The sequence below is a fragment of the Strix aluco genome, chromosome 16 (genome assembly GCF_031877795.1).
Source record: "Strix aluco isolate bStrAlu1 chromosome 16, bStrAlu1.hap1, whole genome shotgun sequence".
Lineage (NCBI taxonomy): Eukaryota > Metazoa > Chordata > Aves > Strigiformes > Strigidae > Strix > Strix aluco.
This window is the reverse complement of record NC_133946.1, coordinates 9,889,027-9,911,144: the sequence shown is the minus strand read 5'-3', so window position 1 is coordinate 9,911,144 and position 22,118 is coordinate 9,889,027. Positions and strand designations below refer to the sequence as shown.

Sequence of the window (22,118 nt, the reverse complement as noted above, 5' to 3'; positions counted from 1 at the left end):
TGATTGTTCTCATTGTGAAAAATTTTCCTTTTGTGTCCAGTCAGAATCTCCCCAGGAGTAACTTGTACCCATTACCCCTCATCATTTCCATGTGACTCCTTGTCAAAAGGGAGTGTGTCTCCATCTTCCTTCTAGCCACCCTTTAAATACTGGAACATGGTGATAAGGTCTCCCCTAAGCCTTCTCTTCTTGAGGCTGAACAACCCCAGTTCTCTCAGCCTTTCCTCACTGGGCTTCCCAGTGCCTTGCCCATCCCTGGGGACCTCCTCTGGGCCCTCTCCAGCCTGGCCACATCTTTTTTGTATGGTGGGGACCAAAACTGGACACAGTATTCCAGGTGTGGCCTGACAAGCGCTGAGCCATGGGATGACGACTCCTTTATCTCTGCTGGGGATGCCCTTGGTGGTGCAGCCCTGCACACCTTGGCTCTCCTTGCCGCAGCAGCTTTCTGCTCACTCATGTTCACAGAATCCCAGAATCATCTCGGTTGGAGAAGACCTTGAAGATCATCTAGTCCAACCGTTAACTGACTGTTTAATGTTGGGCTTGTTGGAGCTGGCACTACTCAGTTACGCACGCATCCGGGAGGGTGGGGAGGGGGTGGGTGTGGGTGGGTGTGGGTGTGTGTGTGTGGTAAGATACAGCCGTGAAAGTTTTCCCTGCCTGCCCAGACCAGGATGCGGCCCCGTCCCGCAGACCCCTCCTCCCCCAGACGGCTTCGCTTCGCGCTCCCTTGGCCGGGGCCGGGCCGAGCCGTGCCAACGCCGCTGCTCCTCCCCCGGGGGGGCGGCACAGCCGGGGGAGGCAGCTCCTCCGCCGCAACCCCCCCCCCCCTCACCCCAGCAGACGGTGCGGGGCTGGTCGGCAGTGGGTGCTGGGGACAGGTAAGGGGCGACTTGGAGGCTCCGGCGCTGCGGAGGGGGGGGCGGGCGGAGAAAGCCCGGCGCCCCCCGTCTTCGTCGGGGTGCGGGGGGAGCGGGGGGCAGCGCCTCGTCTCCCGGGGGCCTGGCTCTGCCTGCCGAGGCGAAACGGGGGGGGGGAATAGCGGGAGAGGGAGAGGGGGCGAGCGGGCAGGTGCTGGGCAGTGGGCTGGGATGGGCGAGGGGGGGATAAGGGCATTTCCTAGGAATTGGGATGGGGGAGGGGGAGGTTTTGGGTGGAAATCTGTATTGATACCGTATTAACCGGGGACGACGACGACACACGGATCGTTTTCGTACATCCCCGGGCTGCCCCCGGCTGTTGAGTCACGCCGGCAGAGCGGCGGCACCGCACTGCGCTAAGCGGGGGGGGGGGGGGGGCTGCGGCGTCCCGGGGCGCTTCGGCCGCCGCCCGCGGGGAAACGGGCACCGGCACCAGGAACCCCCCCCCACGCCCCGGAGCGACGGGCGGATCCCAGCGGCCAGGGCCGGGGGGGGTGGGGGTGCAGATACTGCCGTGGGAGTGCTGCAGAGAACTTCCAGAAGAGCTGGGAGGGAGCCAGGTGGCATCAGCCGGGTGGCTGCTGGCCCCGGACTACCTCGGGAGGCCAAGTGCTGCAGCCCCGAGCGGGGGCTGAGGTGCCCGAGTCCTCACAGGAACGCGGCTCGTAGTCCTGGTGGGCCTTTTCTTGCCTCTCTCTGCTCTGAGGTTATGACGAAAGTAGCATCCTGGTCTTGAACGTGTGCTCTCTCCCAGGTGGGACTGCAGAGAAATTCTTCTGTCGCACAAGCGAGGCGTTAAGCCGTTCCTGCTATTGCATTTGCTCATTCTTGTTATTTCCTGTTACTGAGATTGGGCGAATGCTTGAGTTAAAACAGCAATTTTGAAATTCAGTTCAGGAAATGTTTTCTGCTTCCTTTTCCATATTGTGAATTGCTGTCTATTTTTATTAAGCTGAATTTTTACTGTTGCCTCATCTCCCTGTTGTTCGGGAGTGCTGAAAAAATTACTCATTCTTGCAAAAATAGATTGCTTGAATTACTACTGTCAAAGCTGTTATGCTGGCCACGATGGATTTTTATTAATCTGCCTTATATTTTTTTTCTGGTCATGATTTGGTTTTGCTAAAAGGCAAAACTGTTTTACTCTGCTGACCCCACTGGGTGGTGGAGGGCTCCTGGAAGATGGAGAGGTTCCCAGGGAGATTCTTGTTGCTGTCAACAATGGCTCTTGCTTTAACCACCAGACTAACAGTGCTCCTGCAGATTCACGTCACTGTGGAATGCGCCTCTGGTCTTGGAAGGCTTCTCAAAAAGTTGTTTACTCTGGAAAATCATCTTATCATGCACATTATGGTTTGGTTTTTCTTATTTTTCCTGTTCAACAGTAGGTCATACAGACAGGAAAAAAAAGTGCTTTTTTTTTGTTGAGGGGTTTATTTTTCAGTAGAAAAATTAACTAGGCTTAAGTTTGAGAAGGATTTCAGTATTGTTTTATTATGAACTATCTTTTGAAGTCCACAGTCAGTCTTCTGGGAGGAGAAAACTCCATCCCAACATGACTTTGGTCTGCCACGCTAGACTCTTAGCTGCATATAGAAATAGCTTCAAGCAGTGTTAACAGGGTCAAGAGCAGCAATGTGACCATTTCACTGCAGTCTTATCGTAAGTAAAACTTGTTGTGTGAATGCCTTTAATTCTTTAGGACTTCCAAGCCCACTTGAGCTTTGAAGACAAACATGAAATCATGCCCTCTTAGCACAAGTACGGTCCCTCTCTCCCACCTGTGTCTGCTTGATACCTAGTCTGAGTAGCCTACTCTCTGCAATAGCTGAGATTTTTTTAGTAGTAGTTATTAGTGTTTGTAGTTCAGACTCTGTATGCAGAAGTCTATCTAGTAACTCCTGCTTTGGAGTTGCCTATGTTAAAAAAAATGCTGACCTTCCTATCTCACTGCTACCTCTGGATTAGAGCAGCCGTGGAGGGCTCAAGCCATCGCAGTGGTCACTCGGTCCCTTGGTGAGAGGGAGAAATTTTGGAAGAGGAGAGGCAAAAGGCCCCTTAGTGCAGACTAATCTCTTGCAACCCCGTCAGAGAGAAGAAAGGAGCACAGTCTGGCTCCAGGGTTATTGGGGAATTGCTGGGAAAGAAAAAGCATTCGAGACCTAAATGGCCTCTCTTTTTGTTAGGTCATTTGTAGCTGTAAGAAACAGGGAGACCTGTTGAATGGTGTAATCAGAGGCGAGAAAGGAGACCCATCTACAGCCTGCAGGGGCTCAAATCTCAGTTCTCAGAATAAAAAACCTGTTCTCAGAATAAAAATACTCTCTCAGAAAGTGCAAAATTACTTTTCTCTCTTCTCTTTCACTGGTTTTCCTGGCCAATGCCTTTAGTTCCACACTGAATCAACTCTTGAAACCTCGATTCCTCACTGTGTATTTTGCTAGTTTCAGTAGCTTTTAAATGGAATAAACATGTAACTTCTGTTTATGCCTTCAAATTAGGGAAAAAGCATGATCAAGATGAACTGCATCCTGTTAACCACCTGCATTGTTCTGGTTGCTTTTTGTGGTTCTGGTGAGTATAAGGGTACCTTCCTGATGTAATGTTATGACACGGGCTAAGGAAATCAGAAAACGTGTTGGAGAAGGAAAAGGAACAAGAAAGGCCTGCATTATTTAACACCACTTTGGGGAATAACACTGACCAGGAAAGTAGGGCTTAGTTTCTGTTGCTGATTGTCTTTGGTCAGAAGAGAGAATCAGGTGCAGAATATGATGCTGCTTAATATGGCAACAGACTGTTGTGTTTTGCTGCTAGAAAACTGGATTCCTGTTGTGTAGATTGGAAACTAGGTGTATAGCATGAAAGAGGAATGAGATGAAATAAAAAAGGGATAGAATAAAATTCTGCTGAAAGTGTCCCTTGTCTGTCCTTTTGGAAAAGGCAGTCTTCAAGAGTAGATAAAAGAAGCAAATATTTAATATATTGTTCTGCAGACACGTAAAGGCAAGTGTTTTTACAAGTTATGTAAGTACATACTTCAAAATCTTCCTTTCAAAATTGCCAGTCTCAGTTTGTGCACTGACAAAAGCTTGTAAATTTTAGCTTAAGTCTTGAGTTTAATAACCAGGCATATCTTCTGTGACAGATAGAGATAGTGATTCTTCTTTTTTCCTGTTTAATGCTGCTTCTGTTTCAGTACTTTATTATTCAGTAAAGATAAACCCTTGTCGTTTTAGGTTATACCCTAAGGTGTTACCACTGCGAGAACAGCCCTTCCTTGTGCAAGACCAATAGTACTTGCTTAGCGACTGAAGATACTTGCTTGCAGATGAAATTTGGTATGTACACTGTCCTACAGACCTAAAATAAACGTGGTTATATCAGTTTTCATTGCCTGTACACTTCTAATCTGGCCTTAGCATGCATTTCTTAGCCTCACTTAAAAGAAGGCTGTGAATACTTCTGAAGGTCATGCTTATATCCGAGCAACTGATAAGGATGATTTAGATAGTTGATTTATACTTGTACAAGCATATACACAGATACCTGTACATCCAGATTTAAAAAAAACCCAAAAGACAAAAAAACCCCTACCCAAGATTGCTGGAAGATAATAGGAGACAGCATTGACTATAAAGTGTAACAAATTCAGGGCAAAGGTTTTGTATTTCAAAAACAGATAAAGCATGTATAACCCATAAAATAAACCTGCAGATGAAAACTCAGTCAGTTATGAATTGACACTATTAAAATAAATTACCTTTTCTTGAGGGTGAAGTGACCTGCATCTCAGGGAGATGGTCAAGTATGTATATTCAGGGCATAAGGTTACTATTCTAGTTGGTAAATAACATTTAAGTAACTCTTTTACTACCAGTGACAGGAGGTTCACTGGAAAAACAGAAGTAAACTGCAATAATGTCTTGCTTTCCTCCCGGGTTCCTTCTGCTCTAGAAAGCCTTCTGGGCTGGCTTCGGACAGCAGGAACCAGGGTGGGGTGGGACCACTCTGTTCCCCGGGATGGTCCCTGCTAAAGCTCATGACTTGGTATGGAGGAAGGAAGCTTCTAACGCTGCTGGAACAGGATGCTGCTCTGCTGCTTACATGCTAAGGGATTTTATCTTTTGCTATTTGCTTTGAGCCTAAACCTTCATGAGCACAAACTGTAGTTTTCCAGCATGCAGGCTATGGCGGTTGTCCATTGCCAGAGTCGGGAGTCAAGTATTTGAGGTGTCAAGCTAGGGAAGATGGAAGGCAAGGTGTTTGATCTCCGGTGTCCAGGGGAATGAGTGAGAGAAGGGGAGGACTCTTCTGCTTTTCAAGCGCTGTCTTCTGCTTGTTGCTTCTGGAAATGAAACCGGTCAGATCTGTTGGGATGAGCTAGATGGTGATGCACTGTCCTTCTCTGTCAGGAGCCCCAGAGTAGGTATCACTCAGGCTCTACCCTGTATCCCCCAGTGGGTCATTTGGACTGAATTGGAAGCACTGGTTAGCTTGAGCTAGAAATCTTTCTTACCATATGGCTAAGAGCTACAAGAGAGTGCTGTGGAGGCAGGACCACGGCTTGCTATCGCTATTCACACTACTAAATTCCTAGCAAGGGCAAATTTGGGAACTTCTAAACCCTTGAAAAGAAGCTAAAAAATCAAGTACATGGCAGTCTAGGCAGTGATTCTCTCTCTATGCAAAAAATGGTTTCACTTTCAATAGTCTCTTAATCTGTTCTTTTTTTTTTTTTTTGGTAGGTAAATTGAGAACTTCGTCCTGCTGGAAGACATCCCAGTGCAGTATGAATGATATTGCTGAATTCTTCCAGTTGGATAATTTTGAATTCTTTTGCTGCCAACACGACTTGTGCAATGAGAGCGCAATTACTGGGGTTAACAAAGCAGCCTTCAGTATTGCCTCTGTAATGACCATGTTATGGATGCTTCTGTAATAATCCTGATTTGTATGCCGTACTTCCAAGCTGAAATTATACAAAATCATTAACTCTTTTCTGAATTGTGCTTCTCGCATTTTCAGTTCCTAACTGTGAGCAGAAACATTACCTTTTAATTTTAAATTCTGTTTCCTAAGGTTCCATCTGTTAAATACCTGTCTCCGTTCATGGGAGGGACACGTATATTGTTACCAATTATAGGGAATTGGGGTATTTTGGCCTGCCTTATTCATGGGGAAAATCACTTGTTACCTTGTGGAGAACCTGAGCAAACTTCAGTGGGTCACGTAAAAGGGAAGAAATACTGTAGGTTTTATTCTGGAAAACTGTATTTTCTTACCGTTCCATAAATTGTCATTATTTTTCGTTGGGATTTCTCTGGGTTTTTTTTTTTTTTTTTGGATGCTCCCCTGTCATACACCAAGCAGTTGATTTGCCCTCGACACAAGCACTGTTGAATCATAAATATAAACTTGCTGCAGTCTTCATGATGAGTACGGAAATATTTAGTTTCAACTGATGTAGACTCTTTGTTCCCATCACTGTAACATATTTTTCTTTCTTTTTACAAGCCAATGATATAACCTTGTAAGTACCGTTATTTTGGGAGAAAGCATCTACATTTCTTACACCAGAACCAAAATAATGCTGTGAGAAACACTTTCCCCTCTTTTTATATTTCTCTGAGCATGCAGACAATATGTGCTAGCTTTTTTTTTTTTCCCTTTATCCATGTCTAGGATTTTAACTAAGCATGTGCTTTGCACTGAGTATTGGTGTACTGAAAATTGTTTATAAAATGCTAAGGAATTGAAATGGCATTCCCACATAGTTAGCTTTTGGGTTTTGTTGAAAACAGTGACATGTAAACTTAACCCTTCAAGCTTCCAACTAAGAGTATTAAACAAAACCTTGCAGAACTTTGTATTTTGACTTTTATGCAACTCTATAAATGCCAATACAAAATACACGTGTATTTATATAGCATGAATAAAAAATGCTCTGTTTGTATGTGTAAGAGGTCTGGAGCTGAAACATTCTGTACATTGCTCTGCCTCAGTGGTACAGACAGACCTTTGGTTCTTCTCTGGCACTTTGGGACCCTCTCAGTCAGGTACAATGTCAGATTCTCCTTTTTCTCTTTTGGAGCTCTTGGCATGTCCTTGCAAGAGTTGTGGTCCATTGCCAATGGCACATTCTCTTTCTGAGGACCCTCGCTTGTGACCAGTGACAGTGACACCAGTTCACCCTGTCATAACAAGGTTGTTACTCCAAATCCATGATGTATTCTGCAATGTATCTTTTGGTTAAGCTTACCTTAGCTATGAAAGCATCCTGGGATCTCTCTGATCACTCAAAATATGGAAGTCTTTGATTAATAAAAATATCAAAAAAGAAAATATGGAGAGTGTGGTTATTTATCGGCACACTGTTTACAGCTGGATATGACTCTAGTTGTTTCTGTGTGAGACACATCCATGCTTCCCATCCAGACACTCTCAACAAGTTGCACGTAGACTTCTCTCACTTCTTCTCTGGAGATGGGAGCTACGTGTAGTTGGTTAGTTTTGGCAGAGTGGTTATTTGCTTTAGGGAGCTGTTTGATAGGACAAGGAGTAATGGTTTTAAACTGAAAGAGGGTAGATGCAGACTGGGTAAAAGGAAGAAATTTTTTAGGATGGGGGTGATGAAGCCCTGGCACAGGTTGCTCAGAGGAGCTGTGGCTGCCCCCTCCCTGGAAGGGTTCAAGGCCAGGTTGGATGGGGCTTTGGGCAACCTGGGCTAGTGGAAGGTGTCCCTGCCCAGGGCAGGGGGGTTGGAACTAGATGATCTTTAAGGTCTTTTCCCACCCAAACCGGTCTGCACTTGGAAATGGAGAGTTAGTGATCTTTCTCTAGATGAACCAAAAATGATGTGGCACTGGGGGAAAGCAGTAGAATGTGTGGTCCCTCGATTTCTTCTACTTGAGAATTGTCTTGTTGGAGATACGAATGTGCCATGATTTGGGGAAAAAGAGTCTTCCCTGAGTGACTGCTTTAACAGCTGAAGCATGGCATTTAACTTGCTTACTGTGATTGCTCTCAAGGCAATCCTGTCTGTAGTTTTCCACTATCACATGTTTTTATTCTCCTATGTACTGGCTAGATTTCTTTGTGGAAGTATTACTTGTTTCTTCTCCTCCCTCTTCTCACCCCCTCTTAGTTCTTAGTTTTAGCTAACTTCTAATATCTGTTTCAGGAGGGAAAACAGTTACGTATGATAGTCCCCAAGTTGTAAATGATCTTAATAGAAACTGTTGGCTTGGAGTGTGTGGCCAATCTGAATAGAAAGCATTTTAGTAGTTAGTTGTGAAACCAGACAACTGGAAAACAATATTTTCCTCTGCTCTCACAAGCTAATTATACTTTGAACCTTTTGATGTGCATTCTCAATTCAATAGGCACTAGAAATGGTGATTTGATGTTGTGCTAGAAAGAAGAAAACAGTCCTTGATTTTCCAGTCTCTTGTCCTTCCACCTTTTTATTTCCCATCTGATTAACAAAAGCAGACACTTAAAAGACAGTAATTTCTGCACAGTGACTTTTTCCACTGATGCACCACCATTTGTCAAGTTCTTGCTCATTTTAGATGAAGAAGTGGTATTAAAGCACTGACTCAATATAGAGTTGAGGGAAGGTTTGTAGCAGAGAAGGTATCTTGTGTTAGACAAGCTGATAGATTCGTCACGCTTAAACCATCTTGGTTGCAGCATTTTTGCTCTACTACATTGTCAATGTCTCTCTTTTGATGATTGGCACTTTTAAACCTGTTTGATTGCCGTATGGTCTGCATATGTAAAATGTTTTTTTTTTTAATAAGTGCAAAAAGAAGTTCTATATTTTGTCTGTCTGATAATAGTTTGAACAACCATTTGTAATATTTGTTTTTTGATAACCTTGAACTCTTCCTTGTCTAATCTATCATATTTCTCTTTTCTTCCTCTTCTAGAAGCAGCTTGAGCAACATGTCCTTGTGTTTTGCACTCTGGAAGGTCACTTCTTTTGTACAGATCAACAGGAACATTGTTTAATTCTTGTGGTGTGAATGCATGTAGCAAAGTAAGAGAATTTGTTATGATAGCAAACAACTTTTCACAAAATTACTAGATTTCAAGTGGAAAGCATCCCTTTTGTCCCTCTCCTGGGAAAGGTAGATTAGTTACATAGGCTGATTCTCATCTCATGCCATTTACAAGCTAAATCTTGATGCAGGGTTTCACGGTTTGGTATATATTTGTGTCTTCTAAGCCTGTGTGGTCTGACTGGTGAGCTCTCTCCTGCAGAAAGACTTGTAGCACAGTGACTGCTGCTTGAACACTGGCACTTCTACTGCTGCTCTATTACATCCAGATTTGATGGCCAGCCCTCGAAGATGAGTAACCAGAGCCATCAAAGCCTTAGATCAAATACAATTCCATTTAGTGATAGTAAGACAATACAGTGCGGGGTGCCAGTGATCAATTCTGCATACAAGTATCGCATCAGTGCAAATAGTTGGGTTTGCTTCAGGTTTGCATACACTTTAAAGACAGCTCCATCTTTGAGCTACAGAGCAAACAACCCTCATTAGGTTGTTATAACACTTTCTGTAGCAGTAACTGGTCATTTGTGCGTATAGCCTTGGTACAGTCTTGTGACTGGTCGCTTCTATATCCATCCCTAGTCTTAAGTCAATGATTTTTCACTCTATGTAACAGTAGGGTTAACGTGTATGATAATTTCTTGGCTCTTATTTATTTCTAATTATGGCACTGTTACTGGATGGCCTGGAATTTAGCTCTTTTCCAATTTTAACAGCTGATTACAAGGAACTGAAGGACTGGTGGGAAGTCACCAAATGACAGAAGAGACCTCTGGAGGTATCTGGTCCAACTCCCCTGCTCAAGCAGGGGCATCTAAAGCCAATTTCCAGGACAATGCCCAGATGGTTTCTGAATATTCCAAAGGATGGAGACTCCACCACCTTTCTGGGCAACCTCTTCCAGTGCTCAGTCACCCTCACAGTGAAAAAGTGTTTCCTGATGTTCAGAGGGAGCCTCCTGTGTTTCAGTTTGTGCCCATTGCCTCTGGTCCTGTCACTGGGCACCACTGAAAAGAGCCTGGCTCCATCCTCTTTGCATCCTCCCTTCAGGTATTTACATACATTGATAAGGTCCCCCCTGAACCTTCTCTGAGATGAACAGTCCCAGCTCTCTCAGCCTTTCCTCACAGGAGAGGTGCTCCAGTCCCTTCATCATCTTGGTAGCTCTTTGCTGTACTCTCCCCAGTATGTCCATGTCTCTCTTGTACTGGGGTGCCCAGAACTGGACACAGTGCCCCAGGTGTGGTCTCACCTGTGCTGAGCAGAGGGGAAGAATCACCTCCCCATACCTGCTGGCAATACTTTGCCTCATGCAGCCCAGGATACCACTTGCTTTCTTTGCAGCAAGGGCACATTGCTGGCTCATGTTCAACTTGGTGTCCACCAGGACCCTCAAGTCTTCTTCTGCAAAGCTGCTTTCCAACTGGTCAGCCCCCAGCATGTACTGGTGCCTGGGGTTATTCCCAGTCTTTGGTGTCACAAAATGGGGCTTGAACCCCAGAGACTCTGAAGTTTAGGCCATCCCCACTGGGACTTGCAGGTGCCAGATATTTTGTGTGGTTTAGCTGTGTCCTGTAAGATACAGAATAATGCAAAATAGATTCAGGGTGAGCTGCTGTATTACTGAGCAAATGTGCCTGTTGCTCTCTGCAGTGAGTGCTGGGTAACTTGCCACTTGTGCCCGTTTTGTTTTGTTTTGTTTTGTAATTATCTAAATGGTTTGCTCTGTTCTGAATTAGTGGCATGACTAAGCCCTCATCCTTAGCTATTTACCTTTGAGCATGCTTTTTTTGCCAATAGACATAATTAATACACTAATGGCCATCTAACCATCAAAGAGCATTCTTCCCTGCATCTAATTCTCAATATTCATTGCTCTCATAACCATTATTCCATTTTTTGAGGCACAAGTTCACAAAGGAGTTATTTTTCCCTGTAAGCATATGAAGAAGGAGCTAGCAAATGGAAGCTGCAGTAGCAGCAAGCGGTGTGTGCTGAAATTCGTTCTTGTGATCTGTCTTTGCCATTAATTCCTCCTTCAATCTCTCCTCCTACTTTCTGCCTTCTGTGTGGTGATGACTAGCTGTCCTTTGACTTGAACTTGGGCATGGAGAGCATGGAAGCCCCACAGAACTGGTGGGAAGGTGAGCCCGATGTACCTGGTAGGGATTTTACTTTATCCTGTCTGAAGACCTTCTCTAGTTTTACCATCACTTATCAAAGATAAGGTGGGATGTCTCCATGCTATTTCAGGATGCAGGAAATTGTGAAAAGAAGCAGATGCATGGGAAAAACCATATAGGCAGAGCAAGCAATTTCCTCCCACTGCTTGTTGGAGTGAGAGAAGTGAGGAGGCTGACCAGTGAGGAGCTTTTATTTTGTAAAAAGGAGGAGGAATTGCTAAGAAAATAAAGTAGTCCCAACAGAGAACTGCACATTAAGTAACTCACTGTTGCGCTAACTGGGGCATCTAGATACTGCTGTTATATAAATATTAAATGCATTCAATAACAGCAGTGTTTCTCCAGCTGGAATAAAGTTTAGTGTGTCTGAATCTCTAGATGTCTCCAAGCGGCTTCATCTTGCTGGGCAATACAGTCAGTTCCAAGGTATCATAAAAGGGAAGTTAGGCTTCAAGATACACCTAAACATCCAAGCCATCGTTATCTATAAAATGCCCATGTGTGTTTGGGCAGAAACTAGTACACCACACTTTCTGACTCGATCACATAATGTTAATATTGCACTAACAGGATGGTGGTAACAGCATTCTGCACTTTAGAGAGGGAGAATAGAGCAACTAATTTGGCTGTGGAATAGTCGGAAGAAGCAGGTTGTCATTTCCACTCCCATCTTTCCAAGAATAATTTATACATTGGGATACAATAAAGACCTGCAGATGATACTATCTTTATTGGCTTATATGCTGCACTGATTATTACAGTGCGACAACTTACAGCATAGAAAGAACAGTTCTGGAGCCTAGAAAAGCTTAGTTTCTTTCAGTTAACTGGAACAAATAAAAAAAATGTTTGGAGTAAAGTTTCAGAAAATAAAGTTTTCTGAAATGCAAAAGTAATTCTGAAGAGCCAATTAAGATGATGATCCAGGTGTAAACACGAAGCATCGGGGACCTAAATACAGAGTGTTTCCCCAAGCAACACTAATGCACATCCCCATATAGGAGAGCTGAAAATTCTGTAATTCTTGCCTCCTGTAGGGACTGCAGGGCAGGCTCTATTCAGAGACTGATCTTTCTTTACATGTAAGCCTTCTATATTGGTCTGTTTTTGCATATACCTTCTGCTTCTGCTGCTCTTGGTTTTACCTCAAAGCCCTAGGTTTTTATTTAGCTATGGATGAGGATGGCTGTGCTGTAACAATGGCTGTTAGCAGAATTTCAGTATTGCAGATACAATGCAGAAAAATCTCTGCTCAGAAATGAAGGAGGAGGAAAAATTACCCGAATATAGATGGACTTATGTTTTGGACTATTGCATCTCAACCCTCCCTCCTGCATATGAAAATCTCTACATGTGATCCAATCTTGGTTCTATTTAAGTGGTTAGGAGTCTTGCATTGGCTTAGATGCCCTGGGATTCAGATCCCAGCACCGTTCTGACTCTAGCTGAGTTATTCATGGCACACTACTGCTGTTCAGGAACAATAACTTCACTGTTCCTCACTGCACAGTGTTGGTTTGATGTCTGATACAATTTAAAACAGCCACTTACACCACTTTGGTGACTAAGGATGAGAGTGAAGCACATCCATTCTCATTTTCTGACAGCTATTCAGAGATGCTACTTTCGGACAGGTTTGGAGAAAGACAAACAAGGCTTTGGAGATACTGCAGGATGGGGCTAAAATCATGGAGGTTACAGGTTGAGTAGATGGAGGTTGTGGCCAGATGCACTCTGGTATTTGTTTTGAAGACTGCTGCAAACCTAAATTGACTTTGTGCTCTGCTGGATGCATGAGGAGAACTAATTGGTGAGTGTAAGAATGAGAACACTGGCCTAAAAGTTTCCATTGCTTTTTAAGGATCCAAAATCCCTTTGGGCTTCATTAAAATGCACAAAATTTTTGAATCACTAGCTAGCCCAACGGTGTCTTGAGGGTGCAACACAGTGCTTTGTTTCCCATTTGGATGATTCCCAAAAGAAGCCTTTATTCTCATAAGCGCTCTGCGCCACATTCAAGCCCACAATGCTGCAGTTCATTTCATGCTCAGACTCCTATTTCCAGAGATGCTAATGTCTTCCAGAGAACTTCAGGCACCCATCATCATCAGCTGTCATGTTACTTAAGTGGTCAAGACATGGATGAGAACACGCCACATCCCAGTATAACCATTTAGCTCGCATCCGAAACAAATGAAGACAGAGTCTGCAGCATTGCACCAGGAAAAGATTAAAGTGATTAAAATAATAACCACATCTTGAAAGCTAATCACTTTTAAAGTCTGCTGGATTTCTTCCTTCCTGTTCCCAGTCATTTTAATGTTGTAGTCTTCTGTAAATTAAGGCTTATTCTCTGTTCCACGTAGTATAGGATGAACAGATGCTTGTCTGGGAAATTCTGGGGCTGTAGCTGGGACATGCCAGGAACCAGACAGTGCCAGATACTGCTAGAAAGCTGCAGTTTGCACACAGAAAAATTGACTATCTAAACTATTACAGGAGGCAAAATACAAAAGCTGCTGCGGTCAGACACAATGTACAGCTTGCTTTTGTACTTTTAAGTATGTTCTACTCCATAGAAAGCTGGAGGTGGTTTTCTTTTTTCCTATTAGAAAGAGGACTTTCAGTTTATTCCTCTTGCTGAAAGCAAGATCAATGTAACTACTGTAATGAAAATTCCCTTCCCTACCTATATAGCAACCACTCTTTACAGTATGAAAGTGTTTTAACTTTGTTAGTATACATATAGGTTCACATTATACACTGTAATGTAATGAGGTAGTGGAATTTTACTGGAGGCTTTGGCATTGTTCATGTGTAAGTGTAACAAACTAAAGGACAGCCCGGCCCTGGAAAGAAGGACTTTGCTTCTTGGAAGCTTAGAGCTGTCCGTGAAGGATAAAAGATGCCCCTGAGCAACCAAGATAATGCCGGTATCATGTTGTACCCAAACATTTGAAGGGTATAAGGACCCTGTGTAAACCACATTTGGGGTGGCCCAATTTGGCTGGGACACCTCACTCCCATCAACTATTGACTCTTGGATTTCTCTGTGTTGTGTCCTAGCCTCTCTCCTTGGTCAGCACGGGCCCATTGTGAATTTTCGTGACGCTATGTGCACCTATACCCTTACTAACCTTAAATACCTCCACTGAATGAACTTCCTTCTCTCTACAGAAAATTTATTACAGGGCTTCATTTTTTCCCAATACTTAACTTCATCTTCCTTGCTGAAATTCAAGCCTGTTGCTATCAGAGTCCCATACACACAGAAGATATTCTGGTCCTTTTTGCAGGGTCACCTTTCTTCCCTATACAAAGTCTTCATCAGGTTGGGAAAGTACCACCAGCTCATTCAACCTTTGCTCGATCATTCAGTTCTCTTCTACTGAATAATTACCTTTACCTCATTTTTTAATCGCCTTGGGGGGTCATTTTTTTCCTCAGGTAACATTTTTTTTGGTTTTATTTGCTTGCCAAGATGGCATTTTCAACATTTTGCAGTCCCTTGGGCTTTAAAACATCTGTAGGCTTTTGCTGGGCGGAGTAGGACATCTTCTCCATCACCTCCGAGGGGCAGGTGCCGCGGGGGGCTCGGGAGGAACCGGGGGGACCGAGGGGTCCCGAGGGGAACCCGAGCGACGCGATCGCCGCCGGCCGAGGTGCGGGCGGACCGCGGTCCTCCGCGCCGCCAGGGGGTGCTGTCGCCGCCGAGTGACGTTTCCCGCCGGGGCGTGGCGGATGCTGCGGGGGCCGCGCTGAGGAGGAGGAGGCGGAGGCGGAGGCGGCGGTGACCGGCTGCGCTTCGCAGGGCCCGGCCGCCCCACCGCCACCCCGCAGGTGAGTGGGGCCGCTGGGGTTCGCTCCGATGGGCTCTGTACCCTCCCTGCCGTCCGCCAGGATCTGCTGGGCCTGCGTGAAGGGCGCGGGCCGCTCTGGGCCTGTCCCCGCCTTCCGGGGGGAGCCGGAGCCCCTTGGGCCGCGGGCAGAGCAGGCCGTGCCCAGGGAGGTGGGGCGGGCAGGGGGGAGGCTCCCGGCCAGTCCGCTCTCAGCCGGGGGCCGTGGGGGGAGATGTCCCCCGCCTTGTGCTTGCGCCTGAACCGGGCTAAAAGGTGCTCCCCTCCGTGGGGGTTGCGGTGGTTAAGACATTCAGCTCGGGGAGCCCCGCCGAACACGGGGCGGGGGGGCTGTCACAGGCTGCTGATAGCACTGCACTGCAGAATCACCAGGCAGAAGGAGCTACACCCGCTGCTCTGGTCGAAATAGCTGATTCTCTGCGCCCCACATGCACCTGCGCTCTGCTGGCGGCTCAGCACTGATCTCTTATTTCTCCAGTGGTGCACTGTTGCAAAACACTACTTCCCTTGTACAGTATTTTTAAGACGAAAATGTGGTCGGTGTTCTTAGGAAATAGCGTTTATAATAGACAAGTAATAGCTATATAAATGTACTGTTACATTAACTTTACAGAGTGCTTGTGGTTTGATTAACACAGCTTTAGTGTTTGTACTTCTTTGCTGTATGTCATATGTTTGTGCAGTTTTGATCCAATAGTTTGTAAGTCATAGATGGCACAGACCATTTGAAAACATGTTTAGCTCATTCAGCGGAAGAACCAACATCTTGTCAAGCTATCAAACAAGGGTAAAAGCAAAAATGTGCAGATACAAGAAGAAAATACTTATGTTAAAATGCTTTTCTTTCAGCGTGCATGTTTAAAACACAGAATTGTTCTAGGAAAGTTTTTACACACTTCTGCTGTTGTCTGTTTCTCCGCTGTAGTCTTGTGGAAGAAAGGAGAAAGGGGATTACCTTTACCTTTTGGGTAGTAAGAGGAGTGGAGTTCTGCCTCAGGGCTTTCTTCCACTGTATGTATGTCTGTAAGGGAAGGGGGAAAGGTCCTACCTTAACTTCATAGTGAGAACTCACATGAGTGCTCTTTGAAGCCATTTTTTATATCAGCAATTTTGGAATAGTTGTGGGGAAAGTCAGACAAATGGAGGTAGTTCTGTGGGAGTCAGTGGATTGTTTCTCTGCCTGGGTAGTCATCCAGATAGGTATTTGTAACGATGCAGTTCAATGTTTTACCATGTGGATTGCTCACCCTCAAGCTGTGGGATTTCTGTGACCGCTTATGAGCTGCTGCTGAAATCTGTCCTGTGCACAGTTGTGTGCTCCTGACTGCCCCTCGTGCTGGGCCCTGTGATATCTGACTCAGGGGCAGTAAGTAGGCTGGAAACTACTCAGATGAATAATACATAGTTAGTTTTTTTAGCTGGATTTGGCTGTAGCTAGTGCTGGGAGAACAGAATGGATGAGTATGAAGGCAAAGCTGCCAATGGGACTTTTTTTTTTGATAACATCCTCTTGTGATAAGAGTCAAAACCTCAGTTGTACTTCGAGCATCAGAAGAAACTTGTCTCATGAAATTAAATGTGCCTCTGTTGTATCTCATGAAATTTGTGAAAGATTTGAGTATCCTCCCTGTTGTACTTCAGTGGAGAAGAGATTGGTGGAAATGAGTGTGTAGTGGATGACAAAGAATGGTTGTCAGCACACTAACATATGCAAGATGAAGAGCAGGATGAGGTACTAGCGGTGATGAAGCAACATGAAACCTTAGAAGTTTGTCTTAGAAAGACAAATTATCTGTCACTGTGAAAACTTCAGAGAGGGTAGCACAGTTAATTTGGACTCCCTGCTTCTCTTATGCTTGATGCCTGGTAGTGCTATGTCCAGGACATAGGCTGCCAAAGGAAGGAAAAAGGTGATAGAAAAGTTAATTGAATTCTGTTCAGATGTACTGCAAAGAGAAGGGATCGAGTCGAGCGGTCCAGTGTTCAGATTGCAGCTTCACCAGCTTCAGTGCTTTAACTTGCTGTCTGTACCCCAGAAGAAAAGCAAAAACCATTATTGGTTGACTTTATGCTGGGTAAGGAAAGTCTGCTCAGTTTTGTTTCCCAGCTTCATTTGGAAAACTCATCAATATGTAGTGTCTGTGATGTAAATAAAAATACATCAGAAAGTAGCAGTTATGGTATTCAGGTAGGAATGTTGGCTCATGAAGTGAGTAAAAGTGATTGCATCAGTCAGAGCTGGAAATAAGCTGAAATATTCATAAATTGAATACAAATCTACTACCACGTTACATCTAGTGAGTCATTTTGTCCTATTTGTACCTGGGTAACCCTTTTATGTTTCTGGAAATGAGCTTTTTGCTGAGAACAGATTTAATGCTACAGCTCTGGAGGAGTTATGAGAGGAGTTTTTACTTACAAGTTCTGTAATTCTGATCCCCAAGCCCATGGCTTGTTTGTTGATTTTAATGTTAGAAAAGACTCTTAGCATAATCCAGTTTGGCCTTGTAGATAATGTAGGCCATAGATTGCAGTCTGTGATTCCTGGTTTTAGCTTTGAAATGATAAACAGCTTTAGAAGCAGCCTCTGCTATCATTCTGCATACTTTTTAAGATAAGCTATGTGCTAATGTTTATTATAAACTGCTTTCCAAATTCAATACTTTAAGATAAGATATGTGCTAATGTTTGTTGTAAACTGTTTTTCAAATTCAGGACTGACCTGTGTATGCATATTTCAGAAGTCTGTAGTACAGATTAGGAGGGACATGTTATTTTCCTCTGGATGTTGCTAGTTGAGAGTGAAAATTACTGAACAGGTACAGCTTCTCTTCTCCCATTGTGCTGCTATGTGGAATATTATCCAGAGGCCAAGCAAGATATGTTAGTCTGCTCTTTTAGATTATATCCCTAAAACGCAATTTGGAATTTACTGCATGGGCTATTTTGTAGACTTTGCTCATTTTTTTCCTCAGCCAGTTTTGCCACTATTACTCAGTAAAGGTCTTAACCTTTGAGCTGCCTTGTACCTACTTAGTCTTTAGGATTTTGCCTATACAACCTTTTTGTGGCCTACAGTTGTGTTTATTAGGAAGCTACAGCTTTCTATGATCAGAAACTGTAATTATGTCTGGTGCTTTGGTGCCATTTAGAAATTTGTGGTACTTGATTGTGCGCAAAAGAAGCAAGGAACACTTGTGACTTATTTGTGATAGTGTTGACATTTTACTGACTAGCAGTGTTTTAGAAAAGGCATATAATGCATATTTTATACATAATTTCATTATTTCTTAACTAGTAACGTGGTTGAGATCAGAGATGCTGTCAGAATTGAACAAACAAATTAGTTTCTGGCATTTTACAGTGAAATACGTAAAGAGAAGTATGAGTTAATTACAGTTATCTGAGCATCACTGATATTTACTGTGGTATTATTTCATTTATGTTTTCATAGCCATCGTGAAACTATGTGGAAATGGGGTAGTGGAGATGATTCTCCTTCCAAAAGCATAGTAAGTATTGAATTACTATTAAAATTATTTTTTTCTTACAAATTTCTAGCATAGAGAATCTTTAATTGATAATATACTAATTGTATGTATTTGCTCTTTTGTAAATAAGTTGCTCAACTAGTTTTACCATGACTCAGTTTTAGGACTGTAAAAGTCAGGTAGGCTTTTTGCTTCCTGTTTGCTCGGTATTTAATCTCTTGCATGTAACAGAGCTGGTCGATTCCTCTTCAGTATGCTTATCTTGCTTTAAGAAAACATCAGTGGGAATTACATAAGCTTTATCCCAAGTTTATGTTTTGTGTATAGTATGTTCAGTATCAATATTATATTGCCACTAGGTTCAGTAACACTACTGGTTATTACAATGTAGATCCAGTAAATGAAGAAATTCACTTTTAGATACGTAGATGCTTTGATGGTTTTGCTGTTTTTCAAACAAATATTGCTAAACCAGTTCCTAAGATTTATAATTTGATGTATCTATAAAACTTGCTGAAAACGGTCTGGTATAGGTACATATAGTATATGTAAGTTTTAGTATTGCACTCTTACAAGATTTACTGAATGTTTTTAAAAAAAACCCCAAACACCAACTGAAGACTTTTTTGCAGAAGCGGTATTGTCTGCACCATTTTGTTTGTTCAAAGTATATTTAATGTCTGCAGGCTGCAGGCTCGCAAGATGCAAGAAGCATGTCGGTGGCAGATTTGGCTGAACAGCTGACGAGTACTGAACAGCTGGTAACACAGCTAAAGGAGCTTGTCAGAGAGAAGGATGCTGAGCTTCGAACAAAAGATCTTCAGTTAAAGGTACCATGTGTGTATTCTTGTCAAAAAGACTGTTTAAAAAAACCCTCCTATGAAAGGAAGGTTGTTTCGTATATGCAGACCTGTTGCATGTGACATTATAATGTTTCTTTAGCGGAAAGATTTTTTTGGTAACCGCTCTAGATTTTTCCCTCTCTCTTTTTTTTTTTTTTTTTTTAAATTTCGTGGAATAATTGAAGGATGCAGTTGTTCATTTAGCTAATTTGGTCCTTCACGGTGTTTGTAGGAGGAGAAGGAATCTGCTGATGCCAGACTCTCCAAGTTGAAGTTGCAAAACAAAGCCAAGGTTGCATCATTAACCTCACAATTGGAAGAACTTAAGAAACAGTTATCAGAATCAGGAGGCTTAGAGGCAAAAGCAGAACAGAAGAAAGTAAGTGTCCTTACATTTTTGAAGCAGACATAATTTCTGTAAGGCTGTAGACAGTTTTGCTTGCTGGACTTGGATGTGGAACTGAGATTCAAATTTTGAGCTGCATCAGATTAGGACCAGGGTAGACTGCGGGTGCTGTCAGTCCATCTGTGCATTTCTATTTAATTCTTTTATCTTTCTATAGCAATTTAGAAAATTGTACATAACTTTCAAATTGTTTAGTAAAAAAATTCTTACTGATCTTCATCTTATTAGCAGCTCAAACTTTTAACACGTGTGAATCAGGAAGGTAGGTTTTCAAGAAGAAATGAAAAAAACCCTCACTTGTTACTTTAATGTCCAAGATAAAAATGGAAATATAAAAATGTCCTTGGTGGCAAAATATGAATTAAATGTAGGAATGTCTCATTTAAGTGACCAGTGTTTTACCGTTAACAAAGATTCTTGAGTCTGTTTGTGGTAGTGTGGTTGTGTGAGTAGACTTGTATTTCCTCAGAATAACATATTTTGACTTCTTGCAGCTTCTAAAATAACTTTAATGAGGCTTTAATATTTCTAGGGAATTTGTTTTTTAAAGGAATGCTGAAAGGGAACAGAAACAGATCAGTTTGAAGTCCCTAGGTGTCCTTGAAGACATTCCGTATTTATGCAGCTGATCTACTTTGCTAATAAAACATATTAGCAATTGCACTTGATTTTTTTTGTAATGCCAAATAATTTCTATAACCCGGTAGTTACACAAACTGAAATTCTGACTGGAAATTGTGCTTAGGAACAGGTTTTTTTACACTTTTTTCCCCTCTGAGTTTTATGGACTACGCTTGCCAGATTATATGGGTTCCAACTGCTAGAGGAAATGAATGCCCTTATTGCATGTTTTAATCCACTTTGCAGCAATAATTATCATTAATAATTTAAATACAAAGATTTTTAAAAGTGTGATATAAATTCTGTGGCCAGTTTGTCTAGCGTCTACATGGAATATGTAATATATGAGAGAACTGAAATACAAACCACGAGTAAAGTCTGCTTTTTCTTACCAGTATTATTTGAATAGTAGAGGTACAGAAGTCAGGTGTTACCTATTGACAGAATGCAAAACTCTCTGTTTTTGCAGGCATCAAAAGATGGTGACCAGGAAAATGCTGCAGCAAATCGTGGGAAAATACTAGTACTGAGAAGGAGAATAGAAGAACTAGAATCCCAGATCACACAAAAAAATGAAGAGTTGCAAAAAAAGGTGGTGTTTTATATAAAGCTAAGTGTGTGGGTTTTCACATTTGTGGTGTAGGATTATGTTTAAATGTGTTTATTTAAATATATTTGTATTTAATATATTTATATATTTAATTATATGTTATATTACTAAACAGACATGCAGAGAGTTTTCTGTTGAGTAGACAGAGAGGTTTATGTGCTACAACCTGACTGAGCAAAGGCAGTGAGAATTCTGTCACTGTGTCTTCAGTGAGGAGTGAATCCTCAAGCATGCTTTTGTAGTCGCTTGAAAATGAATGGGATAGAATACACAAATATGAAATTTGTGGGTTAATGCTGTATTTAAATATTGTATTTTGAACAAAAATCCTGTTTTGCATCAGTTTTTCTTGTCACAAAAATAAGTCATACAGGAAGAAATATAGTCAAGGGATGATTTCACGTTACGGTCTGTAGCTGTTCTGTGCAGTGATGTGTTTTGTGGGTGTGACTGTTGGCTGTCGAAAGTTGCAGAAACGTGAATGCTGCAGAATTTCAGAGAGAAAAGCTCAGTAATTAAAAATTACACTTAAAATTGAACCAGGTTATACATTTGATTATAAGTTTTTCAGTACCCTGAAACAGGCAATAAGGAAGTAGTGCAAACTGTTCTTCTGTGCTGTAGATGGAAGTACAGATGACAAGCAATGCTATCTCTTCATTTTCAGTGTGTTGAACTGGAGGCCCAGCGCTGTCGTGGGGCTGAAATGGATGCCATGCTGGCAGAGAAAGAAAAGAAGTTAGCTGAAAGAGATGCTTACATCATCGATCTACAGATAGCGTGTGGATCAAGTGGTGTTGCCAATGAAATGCTCTTGCCCAATGAAGAATTGAAGGTATATTAGCAGCTCAAATCTAAAATCTCCACAGAGGTTTCAAGGAATCAACGAGTTCTGATGCGTTATATGGTGGATCCTTCTCTGAAGCACAAATCCCCTGCAGTCATTCATGTGAATAAAAATTCTTTATGGATTATTTTCATTTATGTTAGTAGATCTATATTTGCTTCTTTTGTCAGTACCGTTTATGTGTATTAGTATTGATTTCAGAATCTGCTGACAAATTTCATTCAAATTAAAACCAAACCTGAATTTTGTGTTTAATGTTGCTTTAACTGAGG

General features: G+C 42.6%; 2 protein-coding genes across 5 annotated transcripts in view; both read left to right on the top strand.

Moving 5' to 3' along the window:
* The first annotated feature begins 639 nt into the window (after positions 1-639).
* LOC141930770 (CD59 glycoprotein-like) lies at positions 640-7,268 on the top strand. Its single transcript, XM_074842034.1, has 4 exons — positions 640-884; positions 3,425-3,497; positions 4,163-4,264; positions 5,672-7,268. The coding sequence occupies exons 1-4, from the start codon at positions 678-680 to the stop codon at positions 5,863-5,865; spliced, it is 576 nt and encodes a 191-aa protein (XP_074698135.1). The 5' UTR covers positions 640-677; the 3' UTR covers positions 5,866-7,268.
* Positions 7,269-14,922: 7,654 nt separating this feature from the next.
* Positions 14,923-22,118, top strand: part of LOC141930853 (uncharacterized) — a 43,752-nt gene continuing 36,556 nt past the window's right edge. For all 4 annotated transcript variants that reach the window (XM_074842255.1, XM_074842257.1, XM_074842258.1 and 1 more), the window contains exons 1-6: positions 14,923-15,012; positions 18,484-18,541; positions 19,207-19,350; positions 19,595-19,741; positions 20,859-20,981; positions 21,667-21,834. In XM_074842255.1, the coding sequence (XP_074698356.1) occupies positions 18,497-18,541; positions 19,207-19,350; positions 19,595-19,741; positions 20,859-20,981; positions 21,667-21,834 (627 nt within the window). In that variant the 5' untranslated portion in view covers positions 14,923-15,012; positions 18,484-18,496. The remainder of the gene's footprint in view (positions 15,013-18,483; positions 18,542-19,206; positions 19,351-19,594; positions 19,742-20,858; positions 20,982-21,666; positions 21,835-22,118) is intronic.

What these genes read in the sequence shown, in the direction of transcription:
- LOC141930770 (XM_074842034.1), top strand. Translation starts at nt 678, where the DNA reads ATGCGGCCCCGTCCCGCAGACCCCTCCTCCCCCAGACGGCTTCGCTTC. An exon ending in GCAGTGGGTGCTGGGGACAG is followed by an intron (nt 885 to 3,424) that starts GTAAGGGGCGAC and finishes CCTTCAAATTAG; the next exon opens with GGAAAAAGCATGATCAAGAT. An exon ending in GGTTGCTTTTTGTGGTTCTG is followed by an intron (nt 3,498 to 4,162) that starts GTGAGTATAAGG and finishes TTGTCGTTTTAG; the next exon opens with GTTATACCCTAAGGTGTTAC.